The sequence below is a fragment of the Saccoglossus kowalevskii genome, chromosome 4 (assembly GCF_978046115.1).
Source record: "Saccoglossus kowalevskii chromosome 4, keSacKowa6.1, whole genome shotgun sequence".
In the NCBI taxonomy this organism is placed as follows: domain Eukaryota; kingdom Metazoa; phylum Hemichordata; class Enteropneusta; family Harrimaniidae; genus Saccoglossus; species Saccoglossus kowalevskii.
The window spans coordinates 24,460,494-24,484,273 of NC_140644.1; the positions used below are offsets into that span (position 1 = coordinate 24,460,494).

The following is a 23,780-nucleotide window of genomic DNA, read 5'->3' on the forward strand; positions in this document are numbered from 1 at the left end:
ATAATTAATTTTTAACAAAACACGTCAGCCAATCACGATTCAGTTGTCAAGAAGGAGAAAATTTTCCCTATTTTTTACTTCCTGAACGTAGTTCCATAGGTTCTGTCACGGACCGCTACATAAGATCCATCAATGCATTGAAATATTGTATTTCAAATCATAAATATAATGTATTCCTCAATTTTAAATTTCATCGAATGAGTTTTGCATCATCGTTGTGAACACCTTCATCGGTCCCGTTTGTGTACCTCGGAATGTTACACTAATTCAACTGTTCGTGCTGAGCCGCAGTTCATATCAGGTCGTGTAGCAAATTTTGATTTTGAGTTCACGTTCAGCAGTTGGATCAAGTAAAGTCGTCATTTTTAATAATCAAACATTTAAAACCATTTCACAGAATAGCCAAATGACAAAAACACAAAACTAACATTTTAATTATTTTAAATATATTATAATAATTTCTTGATATTTATATGGAATTGATTAGAAAATATTTGCAAAATCAGTGATGGGTAACCATGACAACACTCGGATCAGGTATTGAGCGAGTTCATTGACCTACCTGTATTCCCTTCTCATATCAAGGTCACAAGGTTTCCTGTTTTTTCATAAACCTGTGGTCATTATTTTTTGCTCTCACCTGCCTGATTTAAGCTGTAGAAGCTATATATAAATAAATACCTGAATAATGAAATCAAGTACGACTTTTTTCTCTGTAATATCAATGTATTTTAAATTTACAATAATGACCTTTCCATGTCTTTTGACTGCCACAGCTGATTTTATGTTTTTGTTATTTCTTTACTTTTATTGCCCTGTGGATTTGCATAAATGTCATGCCTAATTTGCATATCAAAAACTTTACATTACATAATATTGAACTATCTTCATTTTATTTAACACTAACAAACTTTCATATGAGAAAACCAAATTTAAAATATAAATTCCAAAATGGCAGTATGAAAAATTATTGCTGAGTCTGTTGAAAATGTATGTATGGTATTTTGAAGAAAGTTATCAAACTTTTTTTTACATAATAAGACTTCAATGTATGCATTCAGTCACTTTTTCTAATATTTAGACATCAGTTTCATAGGTGAAATAGGGAAGAAACTGACAATAACGGTTCTGAAAAATAAACAAAACTATGTGCAGCTTGATACCCTGGTAATTCCAACAGACTCAGCATTTTGAATTAAATAATGTGTTCATTTACATACTGTGGAATACTTTATTTTCGCTGGAATTAATTTTCGCTGAAAAGGCTTTTTGGGCGTTTTGTATGGAATTTATTTTCACTGATTTTTGATGAGTTTAATGTGAAATATAGGAAAAAAAGTATATTCGCTGGATTTTATTTTCACGGAATCATCCCTCCAGCGAAAATAGCGAAAATAAATTCCAAGCGAAAATAAAGTATTCTACAGTATATAATGATTGCATAACACTATATTGTACTTAATGTTACGGTAATTGTCCAAAGTTACTTTACAAGATCCTGGGATTGCACCATGGAATTATGGGACACACTCTTTAATTCATCTTAGACTATTGTTTGTTTCTAAATTTGCAGGGATATTTTTTACCAAGTGGCGCCCTGTGCTCATCGACGACGACAAATAATTCAAGAGTTCAACTGTTAAATCAGATGTGTATATATAGATAAATAGGCTAATCACAGTGCCAAACTGAAATATTCACCGTGACAATACACAAGCCTAAACAATGTAGTAAATTTATATGTAATTATACTCAATAAATAATTGCCACAAAATCATACCTGTACACAAATGCATACAATCTGCACAAACGCAATACTAGTATTTGTCGTATAATTTTTGCATCACAGTCTCTTAAAATATTGGCATTTTAGGTTACCAAGGCAACCCATAGATCACATGACTATGAATGCATGAGATCATAATTACCTGGAAAATGAGAACAAACAGTTTCTTGATAATTGTAAATATTATTTTTAATATAATGCAGTATATAACTTGTTCAAGTATTGCCACATAATTATTATACACATATGACCCACCAGTTTGAAACTGACAAGAAGTCATCAATCACATAACACAACTTCTGCCAATTCTTTCTCTGACAGTTTGTAATTTTTATGAGTTCAGGATGGTGCAGTAAATACAACAGCTGATCATACTACCGGTGGTACATTAATCTAATAAATAAAAAAAAAGATTTATCTGGTCCTGAAGAAATGGTGCGTTTTTAAAATTGTGCAGTATTTTAGCACAACATGCACAAAATCAAACTGATGCATGCATACCAGCAACCAGCAATTTTGGGGGATTACAGATATCCAGGTTATACTAACTAACTTGACACCAAGGGGATCAACTCAACTCAGTTAAATCCATGTATTTTAATGATTTTTAAGGATAGATATCACCTATTTCCGCAAATTTCTGATGATGGTTTATTTGCATAATAAATAGAAGGAAACATATTCATTATACATGTCACTGTTGATATAGGGAGTTGGAATGTTTGATCGACAAGAAAATTGAATCTCTTCATTATTTATATAATTACATTATATTGTATTGGGATACAGAACATGAAAACTGAAACTCAACAGTGGTATGAGAAAAATGATTACAGGAACCAATTAGATAATGGCATAACTATCCTCATTATATTGGCTTCTTTGATGAAAGTATTTTATCCACTGCCAGTGACATGTGTTATTGTTATACAACCTATTACTATTCTAAATAATAATTAATTTAATTTCCAGTGTAGATATTTTTCCATTATTTTCCAAAACCTTATGAAGTGTACAATATGCTTATAGCTTACTTATAATGAAATTTTGCCCCAAATACCTGAAAGTGTCAGAAGAACACCAGAATGAATCCAGTCTGTGGACTCACCACAATAAACATTACTTTGTCTGGCTGTAAAGATCCACCATGGTTTGGCAGAATAAATAAAAGTCATAAAAAATATTGTGCTAGGATTCTTATGAAATTTTTTTTTGAACAAATTCGATGTTTTAAGTGTGCTTGTCAGTTGCTTTATAGTTGAGTACTGTTAATTAATCATTCTTTTGTTGTCTGTTTTTGCACTCCCTTACTATATTTACTATATTAAGTGCACTAACATGCTATATGCAATTAAAAACACAAACATTTATATCAATTATTTGAGTTTACAGGCTTGCCTATAAATGCACAACTAGTTTCAGCAGATCTCTAATAACTAGCGCCTATCAATATGTAAATATTCATTTTTGTGCGCCCCCCCCCCCATTTACATGCGGTATGTACATAACATAGATCATAATATTAATAATCTTTATATGTCATTGCCCAGAGGCCACTTATAAGTAAACTACCAGGGTATATTAGAAATTTACTGAGCCCCCCCCCCCCCCCTCTCTAAACCTAATTAGTTTGACCCTGCAAGTTCAGACAAATTATTCTGGTACATGTTTACACATGTCTGTACAACAATGGTTAATTAGTTTGATATAAGATTAATTACAAATTATTGAGTTATATTCTGAGATGATGGTAATCACCCACAAAAAAACATTGTTTAATAAGTGCATGTAATAGTAACATATTTCAATGTAGTGTTAACCAGTGTGGATAAACAATTTCTACTCTTAGCAGAGCTCTCAGACCACTAAATTTCATTATTTTTGATTCAAAATTTTGTTTTGAACCATGGATATTGTCATCAATAGCCGTTAAGAAATACTAACATATTCTTTTTTAGAAATTTGGCAAATTGCCTCCAAAAATCAATCGCATTTGCATCGGTATAGTGTTCTCCATTGTTCGTAATTAATGTTTGTACTGGAAATAAATAAAACCATAATTGATTAAAATAATGTTATTCCCTGTAATTGTTCATGACCAGTGACTTTTTTTTCAGGATTAGTGAATTTTATGTTTCACAAAGTCCTGGACTGGCTGGAAATTCAACCCCTGCTAAGTGGAAGTCTAGTCACTGTTTTGAATTGTGTACAGTTATTTTTAGTGGACTGTCTTGCACTCATTAATATACACAGAATTAAATAGAACTTAGACGAAGGGAATGGATTTACTGAAACAACATATCATGTATTGTTTGTACATGTATACTTTGTTTCATATATAGTTTCTACAATAAACCTTCAAGCATATCATAAAACAGACCAAGGTTCAAGGTTCAAGGTTCAAGGTTCAAGTTGTTCTATTTATAGCTATTTTTCAAAGTGCCATACTGAGCAGCTATATATGCAGGTAGCTGAATTTGAGATGCCATAATAATTCATAAATATGTATTGGTTAGTATCAGTTCATATCTCTTTCAGATGCAGCCGGAAATAAATTTCACATAAACATCAAGTTTTATTTTGATACACTGACTGTCAGAATGGCCACCACATATCTTAGCAGCCGAAGCTAACCCTGTTGAACACAACTGATACGATAGAAATAAATTTATGAAAATGTACTGATTATATAGATTGTATGTGTGTGCAATTTGATCATATCTAATGTAGTAGATTACACAGCTGTAAACAAATCACAGCAACCACAGACAGACACTAGCTACATTTACATTCATCGACCACAAGAAAAACACACAACAACTAGGATTCATGCAGGCACCTGAAGCCCACGATAGCCCTGAAAATCAACTTTTGACAGTTGAGATAAATCTAATTATGGTTCTGTTCATACACTTTTACGTATCATTAGTGTTTTCATGGTGTCCTCACTGATTCACAGCATTTGTAAATAAACATAAGAGTATGAACAAAAGCTCAATCTTACCAAACTTTTGTAGTTTTAATTTGTTTCTGAAGGTATATGTTGGTTTTTCATCTTCCGCCGATATTTCAACTTCATGAGCAACGTGCCCGTAGTCTGGAATGCTTTCATCATGATGTAGATCTGTTAATGGTACTGATGGACTCACTTCAACTATCACCGCTGGTCCATTTTCCCTCTACAATAAAGAAAATAGAATAATTATGCAAATGAGATCTCAATTATGCATACTAAAGCAAAAAATATTTAATGATATATAACTGATTTTTTCTGATTTTATCTCTGTACTGTCATAAACGCTGAATTGCTCAGAAACAAAAGGACAGACAGACAGACAGACAGATTAATGCGCCTACACTGTACAGTACAAATAGACAAGATCTACCATGTATTATTGCTGAGAATCAATTATGTGCATTTCAAGGCTTTAAAAAAACAGCTGTTACAAACCCATGGTATGACCCCAATTACAATCCTGCATTGCATGTATCCAAATAATGGACTTTCATACAATCTTTCTAACCATGAACTACAAACACAAAATCTTTGAACCACAGCTCATAAAATCATTCATTTATCATTTATTTTCAATATTTATTGTAAATAATATTTTATATGAATGTAGATTGTTGTGTAAGTTAGTTGTGTGTGCTATGTATAGACATATATATTTATAGTTTTTGTTATTTTCTTCTTGTGTTTTATTCTGATTGTTTTTAACATGGAATGACAACCATGCATTATTGTACTTTGATCTATGTCTATTTTTAGAATACGGCTTCAATAACAACTATTAATTATTATTATTATTATATTTATATAAATACATGAATCATTGATATTTTTATAAACGTATTGGTGTTGTATGACACATACACATATTATATGCCGGGATCACTTAGTTCCTTAACTTTCCCATAATCACGTATATGACAAACCTTACAATACAATCCTGACTAAAAGCATGTCATTAGAAAGAAGGTCACTTTGTGAATATTAAACTCAGGGTAGCCAATCTATGCATTTCAGTGTACTATTATATTTTGTTAACAAATATTTCTTGATGATAAATGCATGTAGGTATACAAAACAGAAATCAGGGCAAAATTGAAGAATTTCAAAAGTGACCGTTATATATAGACTTGGTTACCATGGGCACACCATCAATGGTAAAAGCAAGAAGAATGAGAGAAAGATGATGCATGTATTGAATTTCAACTATTGTAATATTGACTTTCTGAAATCAGAAAACTGCATCTCAGATTTCAGATCAGAGAATTATTGTACATTGTACGTGCATCTTTGACAACTTGATCAATTATATTGGAAATATAGTATTCCATAAAAAATGTTAATTATTCCAAGACACTATATTTGCACTCAATTATAATATACGCAATGAAATGGAAAATACAATCAGATGATGACATTATGTCACTAAACAACTTGCCATTACATGTACCTCTGGCACTAAGAAAGGTTGGCACAAACTAATTAAACTTTTGCATTCTAACTTTGCATGATCTGTAGAAATCCTCCCACTGCATCCTATAAGCATCATAATGGCTTGGGATTTTATTAATTTTATAGAAATCTTATTTAACAGAATCCTGAAATTTAAGGGTACTCCTAAAATAAAGTAAAGTTGCCTTGAGTGAATACAACAATGACAATTAAATTCAGTTGGACATTACCCCTGGTAGACATCTTGACTTTGTTTCTATCAAGTACTAGCTAGCTTCAACATTTGCAGATTTATTGCTAAAACTGATTTTATCATTTTTCATGTTGGAGGAGTGGAACATATAATACAACGTGGGAAGGTGAATTTAATACAGGGATAACAATTTTTCAATCAAACAGATGGTATTTATCTGAGCAGACCAGTGGGTGGAAAATGAGTTACAATTAATACAAAGTTTTAAGACAGTCCAGCTGCATATAACTGTTAAAAGAAACGGAATGTTGAATACGAGATATTTTGATCTCTTAAGCTCCATTAGCAAATCCCTGCTTTTTCTTCATCTCAACAAATTAGCCTTCTCCAAGACAGTCAAGCCAGTAACTCAAAATATATTTTTATTTTTCCCAGTTTGCAATTATTGATTATCATATAATAGTACAGCACATAGCATGAGAGTTAAATAATAATTAAATTATAATTCTTTAATTTAAGAAAAATGATTTGTTAAATCAGATGTGGTACAATGGTGTTATCCACATAGGTTTGAATACGATTCTCCTTTTAAATAAAATTGCAGAAACAAATTTGTAAAATAAGTTCATATACTTGTACCATATTTGCTGAATTATAAGTGTACTGTAGAATACTTTATTTTCGCTTGGAATTAATTTTCGCTGAAGGGATGATTCCGTGAAAATAAAATCCAGCGAATATACTTTTTTTTCCTATATTTCACATTAAACTCATCAAAAATCAGTGAAAATAAATTCCATACAAAACGCCCAAAAAGCCTTTTCAGCGAAAATTAAATCCAGTGAAAATAAAGTATTCCACAGTATCTCCAATAGGCATTTGTTAGATCATTGAAATATGACTTTTTTTAATTACTGAGATTTTCATACAAGTAATCACAGTGTTATGAATAGTGCAAATATGGCAATGACACATTAAAGTTATCAAGCGCTGGGATAGAGCCAAGGAATTATGGGATACAAATATGGCGTTTATATTATTAATCTGCACTTTCCATTGTGATTTTAATCAGGGGAGAGATATAATAGGCTTAGCTGGAGTTGCCCCTTTAATCAGCGGCCTTACGAAGAATAGTAGGACCCGCTACCTGCCGCAACAACAATAGAATTTTTTATTTTTTCACAACATGTACTTAATACGTGAAATGTGACACAGGATTACTGCCATGTTATATGGGACTTCTGTAAAAAATAGATGGCAGCTTGATGCAAACATAATTTGTCTTGTATATATGCCTGTGAGCTAACATCATTTTACCTTTTAATTTTAGAGAGAAAAAAAATAATTTCTGCAGATCATACTAGTAATATATGCATGAGTAAATTATGTTTAATTGTCAATTGTCTGAACATATTAATGAATTATGCTGTACACTCCAAACATAAGCATACTTTACCAAAATTGAAATTTAATTATTAAATCCGCTACTGTTTTTTTATTGGAAGATTCATGGCCCAAAAAATGCTTTGCGACAAGAGTTGGTTTTACTCATTGACAAGTTTCCACACCAGTCTTCACAGAGTGCCCTAATTTCCAGAGAAAGTTTGAGCATTTAAAACTTAATTATATTTTAATTCAAACCTCAATCCATAAACTATCATAGTGTTGACTCAAGCTCTGTTGCAAGGTCCACCTTCCATTCTAAAATTTAATATTATTAGTTCAACCAAACTGCAAATGACTTAAAAAACGTTTGTGACCTCCATTAACTGGTTGTAGTAGCATTTTGGCAACTTGCCAAAAAGGTTGGAACTTTTTTTATTGGTAAACAGCCTCACTTGATTCCAACTATAGAGGGCAGTATACATTGAAACTACTAATGCATTCTTTTGTATTTATTTAGGACAGTCGGCCATATTCACAAAATAATTAATATATTTGAAAAGTATGAAAATTAACATACTATTTTGCAGTAGTTGCATATAATGTAGTTGAAGAATTGATTAACAGCTGATGTATACTTTTAGCAACTGTTTATCTAAACAAAACAAAACACAATGCTACATCTAATACCTTTAGAAGACTGCACCATAATAAGATAAAATTCTGATTTGTTAAGGTCCTATATTTATCCTACTACTTAAACTAAACACAGACTACCAGTACAGTACACATCCACCATGTAAACAAATTCAATGTACACTGACCTGAACAGAATACTGAGTTTATATATAGAATATATAGTTCTTTATAGAATTATTTTTTATTTTTAATTAGTACTAGATTTACATGGCAGCATTTTATCAGACCTGAAATATTATTCGAAATATTATCTCTTGTACCTTTATAGGGTTTGGAAGAACATGGTCTTTGTTCATTGGGCCGAGCTAGAACAGTGACTTGATTAGACAGTAGGGCAATGCTGGCTGCTCAGTTCTGAGTTCAAATCTAATGACCTAATGGAGCTGAACGTGGCTGAAGTTTGACACAGCCAATACAGCTAACTACATGCATCGTATAGAACTAAAATTATATTCGACTGAATGAATTTGTCCATAATGATAATGACTCTTTTTAATATGAAGTACTTCTGACAACCATTTTATGTTGTATCCCACATTGGTGGCCATTTTGTGTTATACTTCACATTGGTGGCCATTTTGTGTTGTACCTCACATTGGTGGCCATTTTGTGTTGTACCTCACATTGGTGGCCATTTTGTGTTGTACCTCACATTGGTGGCCATTTTGTGTTGTACCCCACATTGGTGGCTTGGTGGCCATTTTGTGTTGTACCTCACATTGGTGGCCATTTTGTGTTGTACCTCACATTGGTGGCCATTTTGTGTTGTACCTCACATTGGTGGCCATTTTGTGTTGTACCTCACTTTGATGGCCATTTTGTGTTGTACCTCACATTGGTGGCCATTTTGTGTTGTACCTCACATTGGTGGCCATTTTGTGTTGTACCTCACATTGGTGGCCATTTTGTGTTGTACCACACTTTGATGGCCATTTTGTGTTGTACGTCACTTTGGTGGCCATTTTGTGAAGTAACTCTTTGGTGGCCATTTTGTGTTGTACCTTACCCTGGTGGCCAATTTGTGTTGTACCACACTTTGGTGGCCATTTTGTGAAGTAACTCTCAGTGGTGGTCATTTCGCGTTGTATCTAACTCTAGTGGCTATTTTGCACTGTACTTCCATAATTTTGCCATTTCGCAGTGTGCCTTAAGCTGACAACCATTTTCTGTTGCGCCTTGCACCACATATATAGTACAATGACTCCTCACTTCATGAATAACAAGGTCAGTATTTTAATATCTCGTAACTTCCTAAATCAAAAAAATAATATAAACAAATAAACTAACATGTATTTTTATTAAAAGAATTTCTCACTCCTTTCTTTACTTTGAACCATACTAAAACCAGTGTAATAAATCTGACTGACCATGACAAATATAATAGGCAGAGGATACCGGATGTAATTAATGACTATTTTGTTAATATTTGAAAAGATATCAATAAGATGGTTGTTGACAAAACTACAGCATAAAATACAAAGCATCTGGTCTTTTCTTGTTTGCTATACATAAACACACCTTTTGATCACCAAAGTCACCTTTTATCACCAGTCGATAACTAAATAATTTTCCTATATATTTTTTTTCTTCAAATTTTGAGACATGTAGCTAACGACAATTTATGTTCATTTGGTCCAAAATTTAAAAAAAAGTTATAAAAAAAATACATAAAAAATTAGGGAGGTTTGTGAAATCCTTGAGAATGCCCTCAAATTTTGAAAGATAAATGAATAACTTGTACCGGGTATCTATCATATACATATACTCTTCTCTTCTCTTCCAACTGAGTAACTTGTGGTTGTGGTACACATACTTGTCACATCGCAGACAAAATCTTGGTAGGACAAAATCCCAGGCAGACAAAATCTTGGTGGGAAAAAGGTGTTTTAATATGGTATTTTCTTTTCTACAGAGGAACATAGCTAAGTCAGCGCATAGTAATGTAACAAAAGAAATGTTAATGCAGATCTACATAGGTGACTGAACTATCAACTATTTCAGCAATTATTTAAGGCTGTAAATACAAATTTTGGGACATTCCAGGACTTAATGAATAAATCTAGCTGTAAAAATTAAGTGGTTCAACTATAAAATAGAAGGATTATGATTCTACATTCATATTATATTAGAAGTATATGTTAATGTCTGTACACAAAAATGTTGGTCTAAATGTTGTACCAGGATTATGTCCTATCACAATCATGTCTGCTTGGATTTTTTATTTACTAGGATTATGTGTGCATGGATTTTATCCTACATCCATTTAAGGTATAGATGAATATATGTATATGTATATTAACATAAATAGATGTACTGTTAAAGGTGACATGTTTGCAAATACACAGCAATTGTAGATTTTGTATGTGTTGACACTACAGTGTAGCTCTGACCAATATGTCAACCATTCTTAGCCAGCAGGCCATGAGGGTGATTTATCACAGTACTGACTTATTACATTATACCATGCATTGAAAGCATTGAACAGCATAACAATATACAGATCAATAAACATTCAATAGTTGGTCATTGTTCAAATAACAATCAAAAAGCTCATGGTCAATGTCAAACTTCAGACATCAATAGACAGAATTTGTCTTCTGACAATTTTACGTGACCTGATAACTCAAACAATCTTGCCAAATCATATTAGTGACAACTGTAAGTCATGATCCTCACAATCTCAGTCTAGTACCAATCTTGCCCAAACATGTATGGAAAACAAATGTACAATATATCTACAAGTGGTCATTGAGGTATACCATTATGACCTCCAACAAGTAACGTAAACAAACTTGCAGTATTGTCCCAGCAACTGTCTTAGTTGGCCATAAATAATAGAGAACATCAACACATCCATACATGACAATTAAAAACCATTGGCCGATAAGTCCAAAGTGAAGTTCACATCATAAGATTATGCAAATCATCAGACACAATAAAAGATAATTATGAAAAAATAATAATAGGTTATTAGCGATAAATAAAATATTTAACATGATAAAAGATAAAGAAGGACAGATAAAAAGATAGAATTGACCTACCTGGAAAGATTCTTAAAGTGAGAGAGGCAAGTCAAAAGAAATAAAATGAAAGAAAGTAATATGTAATTAGTGAAATGATGGATGGCATGATGTAAAGACTGCCACCAAGTGTTGACAAATGGGCATGCAAGATTGTTTACTGTTGAATATAAATCGGAGTGACCTGTGGGATGACCTCTAGTACGTATCTGATAGGGAAGTGAAAGAATTAAGTCAGGGAACCATGGTAACATCATAAATGAACCAGATTGCAAACCCTCGCAATTCATGTATGAATTAAACCATGTTGCGTGGGAGACATATTCATTAGAATTTAATTCACATTTACCACCTATATCTCTTTATATAAATCCTTATGGTATATATTTTATTTGATATCCACCACCAAAAGATAATTCCATGCACAGATTGTTTGAGATGTGTGATGGTCAACCTCTATTCTCTGTCTAAACCAAACCCTGTGTAAACTAAAAATATGTCTAAACTGAACACCTTTTCTAGTTTCTTATCCTAAATGTGCTTGATGTACAAACTGAACACCTCTGTAAATCGAGCAATTGTCTTAGAACATGTGACAGTCATTAAAAACAATATGTTTTACAATAAATTGTAAAACATATATAAAGTACATTTAAGTACATTTTTGTTTCATTAAAATTTATTTATACAATAATAAATGTCGCCCACATTATAATTGCTACATTACTGCCTGTCTTTGAACTCATAAAATGTTGGACTTTTAAGAGTACCAGTAAAACATGCTACCAATAAATCACAACTTTTGTTATTTATTCCATGCAGGCTGACAGAACTGAAAATCTACAAAAAATAAACTATCATGAACATGTAAAGTTAAAATATTACTAATTTTCTTTCTGAAAATATTCTGAAAATGTCATAATTAATGAAATTAAATTGTGAAAAGGAATGCTCTTGCAGTGAGATTTATAATTTTGTTTAATACTCCAACTGTTTGTTTTTAGCGTAGAATGTTGTACAGTCTCGCGCCCGTGGATCAGAGCTATAAACAGTGTTTAGGGCATTGTAAACAGGGATTAAAATATTATAATCTGATCACTGGTATCGCAGGGGTTGTTACATCAGTGAATAATTGGAAGACCCAAGTTCAAATCATACCTGGGAGTGAAAAAACAAAAATGGTTGACCCTAACCATGGGAAGTGTGCAACACTTGGCAAGATTCACTCACTATAATAGATGCAACTTCGAGGAAACTTTGGTTAAGGTCCGCAGGTCTTGACCAGGCCTGGGTGACGCCAGGATGGCACATTAAATTGCCATATTTCCACCCTGTCATGTAGTCCCAAACATGAATAGGGTTTCTGTGGCAAAATGCGTGTCGGAACTAGTGACAACAGTGACATTCAATGTTCGTAACTGTCACCTGGCAGAAAAAAAATTATAATCAGGATAAGACAAAAGCAAATATTGGTCTCATATTTTTTTTTCTTCCAACAAATACAGATAGGCACATAGTGGTTAAAATGAGTTATTAACTTTTTTTTTAAGAGACGCTGAATTTCTTATTTTGTTTTTAGATGTAGTGGTAAATCAATAATTTGTGAGTGAGGCTGTGTTATGAATTGTTTGTAAAACCATTCACTGCTTGTTTTTCAATTCAAAAACAGAATTCCATTTTCGTTTCCACTCAGAAATGTGCTGGGATACATTTTTTTACTACTCAATTGGTGCTGCTATATCAATGCACATCAATATATTTATTTTTACTGAAAAAATTGTTACATACTTTATAAATAAGCATTTCTCATGGATGACTCTAAAATGTCAATCTGTTTGGTGTTATACAGAATCTGGGACAGTAAAATTCTGCACAAAAATACATATTGAGGATGAATATGAATCAGAGTAAGAACAAAAATAGTCATACTGGTACTTTTTATATATAACACAACCATGATCATAACTATCATCTACATATGAGGTCATTACAGAATGAAGAGAAACACTTCAGTTGTTTTTGTTTGTACCGGATTCGGCTGATACCCCGCCATCCTAAACCCCGCCCATGGGCGATGTTTCAAATAGTGGGCGATGTTTTGGTCCACACATTGCCTGACTGAACCAGCAAACATTTTTACAGACCCCAATTTTCCCGTTCGACATCTTGTATCGAGCGTGCTATTTCAAATATGACGCTAAAATAATTCACTGTAATGTCGAAAAGCATTAAAACTTCAATAAAACCAATGCTGTATACGAATTGTTGTTGCGTATTATGACTCGTTAAAATATATTTCACTTACGTTTATTACACTCGAATAAAGTCTACGCTTGAAAAGAATGTTATTTACTAGGTTTAAAATATCCAAGCTTTCCGGATTCGAGCCTCTTGGTTGTTATCACCAATGTTTAATCTTTGTCTGTATCGCATTCCAGACAAAAAGTCAGTAAACAAGAAATGGGCGAACTAAAATGTCTCCTGCGTTTCACATGCGACATGACTATTAAAACACTGAGTGAAGCGGTCATGTACGTTCTATAAATCTAACCTTGTGCACATAATCTTGTACTGACATGTTTTTTGTCCAAAAAAGACGTTCCTTTTCAGTTAACCCCCAGTTAACTCTTCGCGTTCATGGTATTTGTGAGAGTTGAAAGATTTTTTGAACACATGACAAGTAACTATATTGATTTGCGTCAAGCTGGATGGTTCGAATTTAAATATCAGTGCGTGAACTCTTGAGGTCATTGCCCAATGCTGCACGTAATTCAAACGTGTGGTTATTAGAGTTCAGTCGAAATGTACGTGAATATTGTGATCGAAGTGCGATGTCCAGAGTATTATATTATAGTAAAATTTAACTTGACACATGGTATGGTTTATATTACATGTTCACTTCATTTCGAATAAAAAATCACCATTGGAACATCGATGAATCACAAGTATTTAAAATATTTTCTCGACTTTCCGTAGATACCCGACTACTATCATTTTTAATGATTTAAATGCGCCCATGTTTATGTTTGCGTAATTATTACGAATGCAACGCATTATCAAGTCGGTAATATTGAAATATTCACAGACCCAATACCCCGGGTCAGCATCCTAACAATAGTAAAAATTAACTTGAGTTTGCGTAATTATCATGAAAGCAATACATTACAAAGTTGAAATATTCAGAGCTGGTACAATATTGTAAACAAATTTGCGTAATTAGAAAAGCAGTGCACTAAGTAAACGACGTTGATATATTCAAAGCCAGTACAGAGTTGCATACAAGTTGCATAATGACAGTACCGTCGGACATAATAACAATTTTACTAGATTGACGCGCGGACCACAAAAGAAAATAGTAACGCGCCAGTTCAGTGCGTGACTTGGGGTCAAACTTCGGTCAACACACACTTGATGCCAGCATCGCCGTGCAGCAAGTTTCGCAAAGTACTTGAAATTCAATTGCGTCCCAAAATGATGTCGCTGATCACCCAGTTGTCGCAGCGTGTGTTGTGTCATGTCCATGATGCACCCCGTTTCGACTTTGACTTGCTTTTCCTTCTTAGTGCATGTTCTTGTTCACGTAAAATGCGACCTCTCACCAATGTATTAAAATACTTTGAATTTATACTTTGCATGATTATATTTGGTCAATGCAAAACATTATTTTTTGTAGACCATTTTTATCAACGTAGGGTTATTTTTCCAGACAAGATGGGCCTCGTAATATCTGCCAAAAGATCGCCCGGGCGATCTTTTGGTCCACATTTTTCTCAAAAAAAATGGAATCCTCCATAAGATCGCCCAGGGCGGGGTATCAGCCGAATCCGGTATGTGTGGGTTTATATTGGCTTATTGAAAACTAACTGTAGGATCATAAGTGTAATTAGTTAAAGCGAGAGGGTCGTCACCTGTGCACGTGTGAGAATCGAGTCCCAATCGACAATAACAACACACACTAAAATCGCAAAGACTCATGGGTAGAGGCTTGTTTGTAAACAATGACACACTATGGCCATATGACACATGCGCAGGTGACGACTCACCCGCTTTAATACATGCAAAGAGGTAGCCATTTTACTCCCATGGTGCATCATTGCTTTCTTTTTCTTTTCTTTCTGCCTATTAATATTTACATAACCATTGCAGTAACAAAGTAAGTAGCTCAATGCACTCAGGAAAAAAAATGAAAAACAGATGACATCATTTTTTGGATCTGTATTTTGAATTTTAAGCTTTTATCCCCTCTAATTATCAATGCAGAAAATTCATCCAATTATCAATGCAGAAAATTCATCCAATTATATCTGTCTGATTGAATAGAATATATATCAGATTGAGAGGAAATTTGATTTATAATTAATTGGTCAAAATTATTAATTTTACAATTACATCAATGTACCAGATACTGATAGTATAGACGACCAAGTGTAAATAATAATAAAGTGTGTTACAGGTCAAAGTTGAATAATGTTGTGGTGTTAAGTATACCAAGGAAAGACTACCTTATGACACCATTGTTGACTACATGTACGATTGACCAGATTTTGTTATCACCAACAATGGTGATGACAACTAGGAATTTACCATGGAATGAAGTTTATGGCCAACCATGTGCACATAAAATGATTAATGCACTATGGACCAATCGACAGTGATTTACAATTTTTACTGAGAATTACAAAATTATTTTAATCTGAAATGTTCACAATAATCATTTTTATTAAGATATACAATCTATTCTGCATTGAGAAAAATGAGTAGATCATGTATGCTTTACAAATATTATTTCTCAACATTGATAGTACAATCTGCGCTCAAACATTTTGTGAACAAAATATTAATCCTTAATATGTTTAATAATAATTGATGGAGCAAAAATATGGAATGTTATTTATTTATGGAAATTATATGGTCATATATGATTGGCCATAAGCATCAACCATGATCAGCCATTAAATACATTAAGAATGTAGTCAACTTTTCATGGCACATTTTAATCAAAATGAACTTTTTATATAGAATACACAGGTACATCTAATTTTTTCACTTTTTTCAGAGATTGTAGATGTGGTATATATGAACAATACCTCATCAGTGATTTTTGTTAAATATATGTATTCTAAAGATTTCACTATCTGAATGTAAAAATGAATATTCTGGTGAAAATGCCAAAATATATATTATATAAAGAATATAAATATATATAAAGAATCATTGTTTTTGACATAGTCCCCATTGGAATTATGGGAAATGTTATTCATGCCAAAAATAAGGTAATATGCATTAAAAGAATAGTTAGTATTTGAGAGTAAATAACTGGCTGGTTTAGTATCAACAGAAATTAGATGTATTAAATTACCAAAATCATAATATATGGTCAGAAATTAAACAGGATATGCTATTCATGCATTTTTTGTTTCCAAACTGAATTTCATTTGTCTGGGCTCATGTAAACATCATGGACATGTACTTCAATGTATCTCAGCATGTATAATGTTTGTATCAAATTTGAAAATTGACAAAACCTGTCCAAGATACAACATTTTCAAAAAAATAAGATGGATGCCAGTCAGCCTTCTTTGATCTAAATATGAAACAAACTGACAGGAACATGTATTCCTATATGTGTGATGTATGTGCTAAATATGAATGAAAATGGTCCATAAGCCTTGGAGATATAGTAGTATGGTCAAAATGCAAGATGGCCACCAGTCAGCCATCTTTGATCTGATTGTAAAACAAATTGTCATAGGCATGTGATCTGAAAATGTACAATGTATGTACCAAATTTGAACAAAAACTGACAAAGCATACATAAGATACCACATTTAAAAAAAAAATGGCTGCTAGTCAGTCATCTTACCGGTCGATTGAATCTGTTCATGTACTAGACACATGAAAAGAATGAACAGATTTAGTTCACAGGGTTTTGAAATATGACTCTGAACGGATGGACAGACGGATGGACAGAGACCGAAAATATGTCCCCTTTTCAAACTTTGTTCGAACAGGGACTAAAAAAAAGTTATCCAAATGTTATCCAAGTATCCACTGATTCTCATGTTTTATTCTACTATTCTACTTTTTTCAACAACAAAATTGTGGTATCACTTTCACTTTCTTTACAGAATATTTACTTCCTGAAAACCTCTACTACATCTTTCAAGCTCCACAGGTTTTGCATCTCATTATGTTTGATACAGGTCCTATAAAATTTAAGCTTTGTTGTTTTATTTTTGTTTTATTCTTACCATTGGAAATGTTGGCTTTGTAAAGAACAAAATTTCACTAACGTCACAGCAACTCTCAAACAAAACAAACCCAACAGAATTTACATTGCTACAAAATTTACTTCAGAAAAATTACAGCAGTAAAATGCAATATATTTCCAAAAGGCTCTTCACAAACTAAACTGGCTAACTTCTGGTCAGTGACCTCTCACCTACTTCTGTATTGCATCTATACAAAGTCACTCAGATTTTTTTACATTCACTTCCTCTTTTAATAAACTGGTTGCAACAAGTCGGATATATTGTGTCAACCAAAAAACTGTCTGTCAAACTGACTACAATTGCCAGTACTAGTATTTGAAAAATAAAAATAAAAAGAAACAGAAATTTTTGAATTGTTGTCCCAAATCGACAATCTATTGCTAATATTTCTAGTTAGTTAATGCATAATAATTCAATTAAAAAAGAAAAAGTTAATAGAGAAAGATTATATATTATAGAAAACAGTTTTGGCTTATCTAAATATCTAAAATAAATATTTGTAACTAAGAAATGAAAAACTAATATGGTGTTTGTTTTTATTTCATAAAATTACTTCCAACGTTACATACATCAGACGAGTGCTCAGGTGCTATCCAGCTACCTATTAAAATTATTTTAAATGACGTTTTTTTTTCTTTCACTATTTTCATGTCCCAAAATATATAATGGAAATTTTATTAACAAACCCAGCCTAGCTCTATGTAATGTAGTGCCAGCCAAGCTCTATGTAATGTAGTGCCAGCCTAGCTCTATGTAATGTAGTGTCAGCCTAGCTCTATGTAATGTAGTGCCAGCCTAGCTCTATGTAATGTAGTGTCAGCCTAGCTCTATGTAATGTAGTGCCAGCCTAGCTCTATGTAATGTAGTGTCAGCCAAGCTCTATGTAATGTAGTGCCAGCCTAGCTCTATGTAATGTAGTGCCAGCCAAGCTCTATGTAATGTAGTGCCAGCCTAGCTCTATGTAATGTAGTGCCAGCCAAGCTCTATGTAACGTAGTGTCAGCCAAGCTCTATGTAATGTAGTGTCAGCCTAGCTCTATGTAATGTAGTGCCAGCCTAGCTCTATGTAATGTAGTGCCAGCCAAGCTCTATGTAATGTAGTGCCAGCCAAGCTCTATGTAATGTAGTGCCAGCCAAGCTCTATGTAATGTAGTGCCAGCCAAGCTCTATGTAATGTAGTGTCAGCCAAGCTCTATGTAATGTAGTGTCAGCCTAGCTCTATGTAATGTAGTGCCAGCCAAGCTCTATGTAATGTAGTGTCAGCCAAGCTCTATGTAATGTAGTGTCAGCCTAGCTCTATGTAATGTAGTGTCAGCCAAGCTCTATGTAATGCAGTGCCAGCCAAGCTCTATGTAATGTAGTGTCAGCCAAGCTCTATGTAATGTAGTGTCAGCCAAGCTCTATGTAATGTAGTGTCAGCCTAGCTCTATGTAATGTAGTGCCAGCCAAGCTCTATGTAATGTAGTGTCAGCCAAGCTCTATGTAATGTAGTGTCAGCCTAGCTCTATGTAATGTAGTGTCAGCCAAGCTCTATGTAATGTAGTGTCAGCCAAGCTCTATGTAATGTAGTGTCAGCCAAGCTCTATGTAATGTAGTGTCAGCCAAGCTCTATGTAATGTAGTGTCAGCCAAGCTCTATGTAATGTAGTGTCAGCCAAGCTCTATGTAATGTAGTGTCAGCCTAGCTCTATGTAATGTAGTGTCAGCCAAGCTCTATGTAATGTAGTGTCAGCCAAGCTCTATGTAATGTAGTGTCAGCCAAGCTCTATGTAATGTAGTGTCAGCCAAGCTCTATGTAATGTAGTGTCAGCCAAGCTCTATGTAATGTAGTGTCAGCCAAGCTCTATGTAATGTAGTGTCAGCCAAGCTCTATCTAATGTAGTGCCAGCCAAGCTCTATGTAATGTAGTGCCAGCCAAGCTCTATGTAATGTAGTGCCAGCCAAGCTCTATGTAATGTAGTGTCAGCCAAGCTCTATGTAATGTAGTGTCAGCCAAGCTCTATGTAATGTAGTGTCAGCCAAGCTCTATGTAATGTAGTGTCAGCCAAGCTCTATCTAATGTAGTGCCAGCCAAGCTCTATGTAATGTAGTGCCAGCCAAGCTCTATGTAATGTAGTGCCAGCCTAGCTCTATGTAATGTAGTGCCAGCCAAGCTCTATGTAATGTAGTGTCAGCCAAGCTCTATGTAATGTAGTGCCAGCCTAGCTCTATGTAATGTAGTGTCAGCCAAGCTCTATGTAATGTAGTGTCAGCCAAGCTCTATGTAATGTAGTGCCAGCCTAGCTCTATGTAATGTAGTGTCAGCCAAGCTCTATGTAATGTAGTGTCAGCCAAGCTCTATGTAATGTAGTGCCAGCCTAGCTCTATGTAATGTAGTGTCAGCCAAGCTCTATGTAATGTAGTGTCAGCCAAGCTCTATGTAATGTAGTGTCAGCCAAGCTCTATGTAATGTAGTGTCAGCCAAGCTCTATGTAATGTAGTGTCAGCCTAGCTCTATGTAATGTAGTGCCAGCCTAGCTCTATGTAATGTAGTGCCAGCCTAGCTCTATGTAATGTAGTGCCAGCCTAGCTCTATGTAATGTAGTGTCAGCCAAGCTCTATGTAATGTAGTGCCAGCCTAGCTCTATGTAATGTAGTGCCAGCCTAGCTCTATGTAATGTAGTGTCAGCCAAGCTCTATGTAATGTAGTGCCAGCCAAGCTCTATGTAATGTAGTGCCAGCCTAGCTCTATGTAATGTAGTGCCAGCCTAGCTCTATGTAATGTAGTGTCAGCCTAGCTCTATGTAATGTAGTGCCAGCCTAGCTCTATGTAATGTAGTGCCAGCCTAGCTCTATGTAATGTAGTGCCAGCCTAGCTCTATGTAATGTAGTGCCAGCCTAGCTCTATGTAATGTAGTGCCAGCCTAGCTCTATGTAATGTAGTGCCAGCCTAGCTCTATGTAATGTAGTGTCAGCCTAGCTCTATGTAATGTAGTGCCAGCCAAGCTCTATGTAATGTAGTGTCAGCCTAGCTCTATGTAATGTAGTGCCAGCCAAGCTCTATGTAATGTAGTGTCAGCCTAGCTCTATGTAATGTAGTGTCAGCCTAGCTCTATGTAATGTAGTGTCAGCCTAGCTCTATGTAATGTAGTGCCAGCCTAGCTCTATGTAATGTAGTGTCAGCCTAGCTCTATGTAATGTAGTGCCAGCCAAGCTCTATGTAATGTAGTGTCAGCCTAGCTCTATGTAATGTAGTGCCAGCCTAGCTCTATGTAATGTAGTGCCAGCCTAGCTCTATGTAATGTAGTGTCAGCCTAGCTCTATGTAATGTAGTGCCAGCCAAGCTCTATGTAATGTAGTGTCAGCCTAGCTCTATGTACATGTAATGTAGTGCCAGCCAAGCTCTATGTAATGTAGTGTCAGCCTAGCTCTATGTAATGTAGTGTCAGCCTAGCTCTATGTAATGTAGTGTCAGCCTAGCTCTATGTAATGTAGTGCCAGCCTAGCTCTATGTAATGTAGTGCCAGCCAAGCTCTATGTAATGTAGTGTCAGCCTAGCTCTATGTAATGTAGTGCCAGCCTAGCTCTATGTAATGTAGTGCCAGCCAAGCTCTATGTAATGTAGTGCCAGCCTAGCTCTATGTAACGTAGTGTCAGCCAAGCTCTATGTAATGTAGTGCCAGCCTAGCTCTATGTAATGTAGTGTCAGCCTAGCTCTATGTAATGTAGTGCCAGCCTAGCTCTATGTAACGTAGTGTCAGCCAAGCTCTATGTAATGTAGTGTCAGCCTAGCTCTATGTAATGTAGTGTCAGCCTAGCTCTATGTAATGTAGTGCCAGCCTAGCTCTATGTAATGTAGTGCCAGCCAAGCTCTATGTAATGTAGTGTCAGCCTAGCTCTATGTAATGTAGTGTCAGCCTAGCTCTATGTAATGTAGTGTCAGCCTAGCTCTATGTAATGTAGTGCCAGCCTAGCTCTATGTAATGTAGTGCCAGCCAAGCTCTATGTAATGTAGTGCCAGCCAAGCTCTATGTAATGTAGTGTCAGCCTAGCTCTATGTAATGTAGTGCCAGCCAAGCTCTATGTAATGTAGTGTCAGCCTAGCTCTATGTAATGTAGTGCCAGCCAAGCTCTATGTAATGTAGTGTCAGCCTAGCTCTATGTAATGTAGTGTCAGCCTAGCTCTATGTAATGTAGTGTCAGCCTAGCTCTATGTAATGTAGTGCCAGCCTAGCTCTATGTAATGTAGTGCCAGCCAAGCTCTATGTAATGTAGTGCCAGCCAAGCTCTATGTAATGTAGTGTCAGCCTAGCTCTATGTAATGTAGTGCCAGCCAAGCTCTATGTAATGTAGTGTCAGCCTAGCTCTATGTAATGTAGTGCCAGCCAAGCTCTATGTAATGTAGTGCCAGCCAAGCTCTATGTAACGTAGTGTCAGCCAAGCTCTATGTAATGTAGTGCCAGCCTAGCTCTATGTAATGTAGTGTCAGCCAAGCTCTATGTAATGTAGTGCCAGCCAAGCTCTATGTAATGTAGTGCCAGCCAAGCTCTATGTAATGTAGTGTCAGCCAAGCTCTATGTAATGTAGTGTCAGCCTAGCTCTATGTAATGTAGTGCCAGCCAAGCTCTATGTAATGTAGTGCCAGCCAAGCTCTATGTAACGTAGTGTCAGCCAAGCTCTATGTAATGTAGTGCCAGCCTAGCTCTATGTAATGTAGTGCCAGCCAAGCTCTATGTAATGTAGTGTCAGCCAAGCTCTATGTAATGTAGTGCCAGCCAAGCTCTATGTAATGTAGTGCCAGCCTAGCTCTATGTAACGTAGTGTCAGCCTAGCTCTATGTAATGTAGTGTCAGCCTAGCTCTATGTAATGTAGTGCCAGCCAAGCTCTATGTAATGTAGTGTCAGCCAAGCTCTATGTAATGTAGTGTCAGCCAAGCTCTATGTAACGTAGTGTCAGCCTAGCTCTATGTAATGTAGTGTCAGCCTAGCTCTATGTAATGTAGTGCCAGCCAAGCTCTATGTAATGTAGTGTCAGCCAAGCTCTATGTAATGTAGTGCCAGCCTAGCTCTATGTAACGTAGTGCCAGCCTAGCTCTATGTAATGTAGTGTCAGCCTAGCTCTATGTAATGTAGTGCCAGCCAAGCTCTATGTAATGTAGTGTCAGCCAAGCTCTATGTAATGTAGTGCCAGCCTAGCTCTATGTAACGTAGTGCCAGCCTAGCTCTATGTAATGTAGTGCCAGCCAAGCTCTATGTAATGTAGTGCCAGCCAAGCTCTATGTAACGTAGTGTCAGCCAAGCTCTATGTAATGTAGTGCCAGCCTAGCTCTATGTAATGTAGTGCCAGCCAAGCTCTATGTAATGTAGTGTCAGCCAAGCTCTATGTAATGTAGTGCCAGCCAAGCTCTATGTAATGTAGTGCCAGCCTAGCTCTATGTAACGTAGTGTCAGCCTAGCTCTATGTAATGTAGTGTCAGCCTAGCTCTATGTAATGTATAGTGCCAGCCAAGCTCTATGTAATGTAGTGTCAGCCAAGCTCTATGTAATGTAGTGTCAGCCAAGCTCTATGTAACGTAGTGTCAGCCTAGCTCTATGTAATGTAGTGTCAGCCTAGCTCTATGTAATGTAGTGCCAGCCAAGCTCTATGTAACATAGTGCCAGCCAAGCTCTATGTAATGTAGTGCCAGCCTAGCTCTATGTAATGTAGTGCCAGCCAAGCTCTATGTAATGTAGTGCCAGCCAAGCTCTATCTAATGTAGTGCCAGCCAAGCTCTATGTAATGTAGTGCCAGCCAAGCTCTATGTAATGTAGTGCCAGCCTAGCTCTATGTAATGTAGTGCCAGCCAAGCTCTATGTAATGTAGTGCCAGCCAAGCTCTATGTAACGTAGTGTCAGCCAAGCTCTATGTAATGTAGTGCCAGCCTAGCTCTATGTAATGTAGTGCCAGCCAAGCTCTATGTAATGTAGTGTCAGCCAAGCTCTATG

At 35.2% G+C, this 23,780-nt stretch overlaps 1 protein-coding gene across 1 annotated transcript in view; it reads right to left on the bottom strand.

Annotated features, from left to right (window-relative positions):
• Nucleotides 1-23,780, bottom strand: part of LOC100368612 (ETS-related transcription factor Elf-2-like) — a 56,093-nt gene that overhangs the window by 20,287 nt on the left and 12,026 nt on the right. Inside the window, exon 3 of the mRNA XM_085497985.1 lies at nucleotides 4,791-4,965. Coding sequence (XP_085354111.1) covers nucleotides 4,791-4,965 — 175 coding nt within the window. The remainder of the gene's footprint in view (nucleotides 1-4,790; nucleotides 4,966-23,780) is intronic.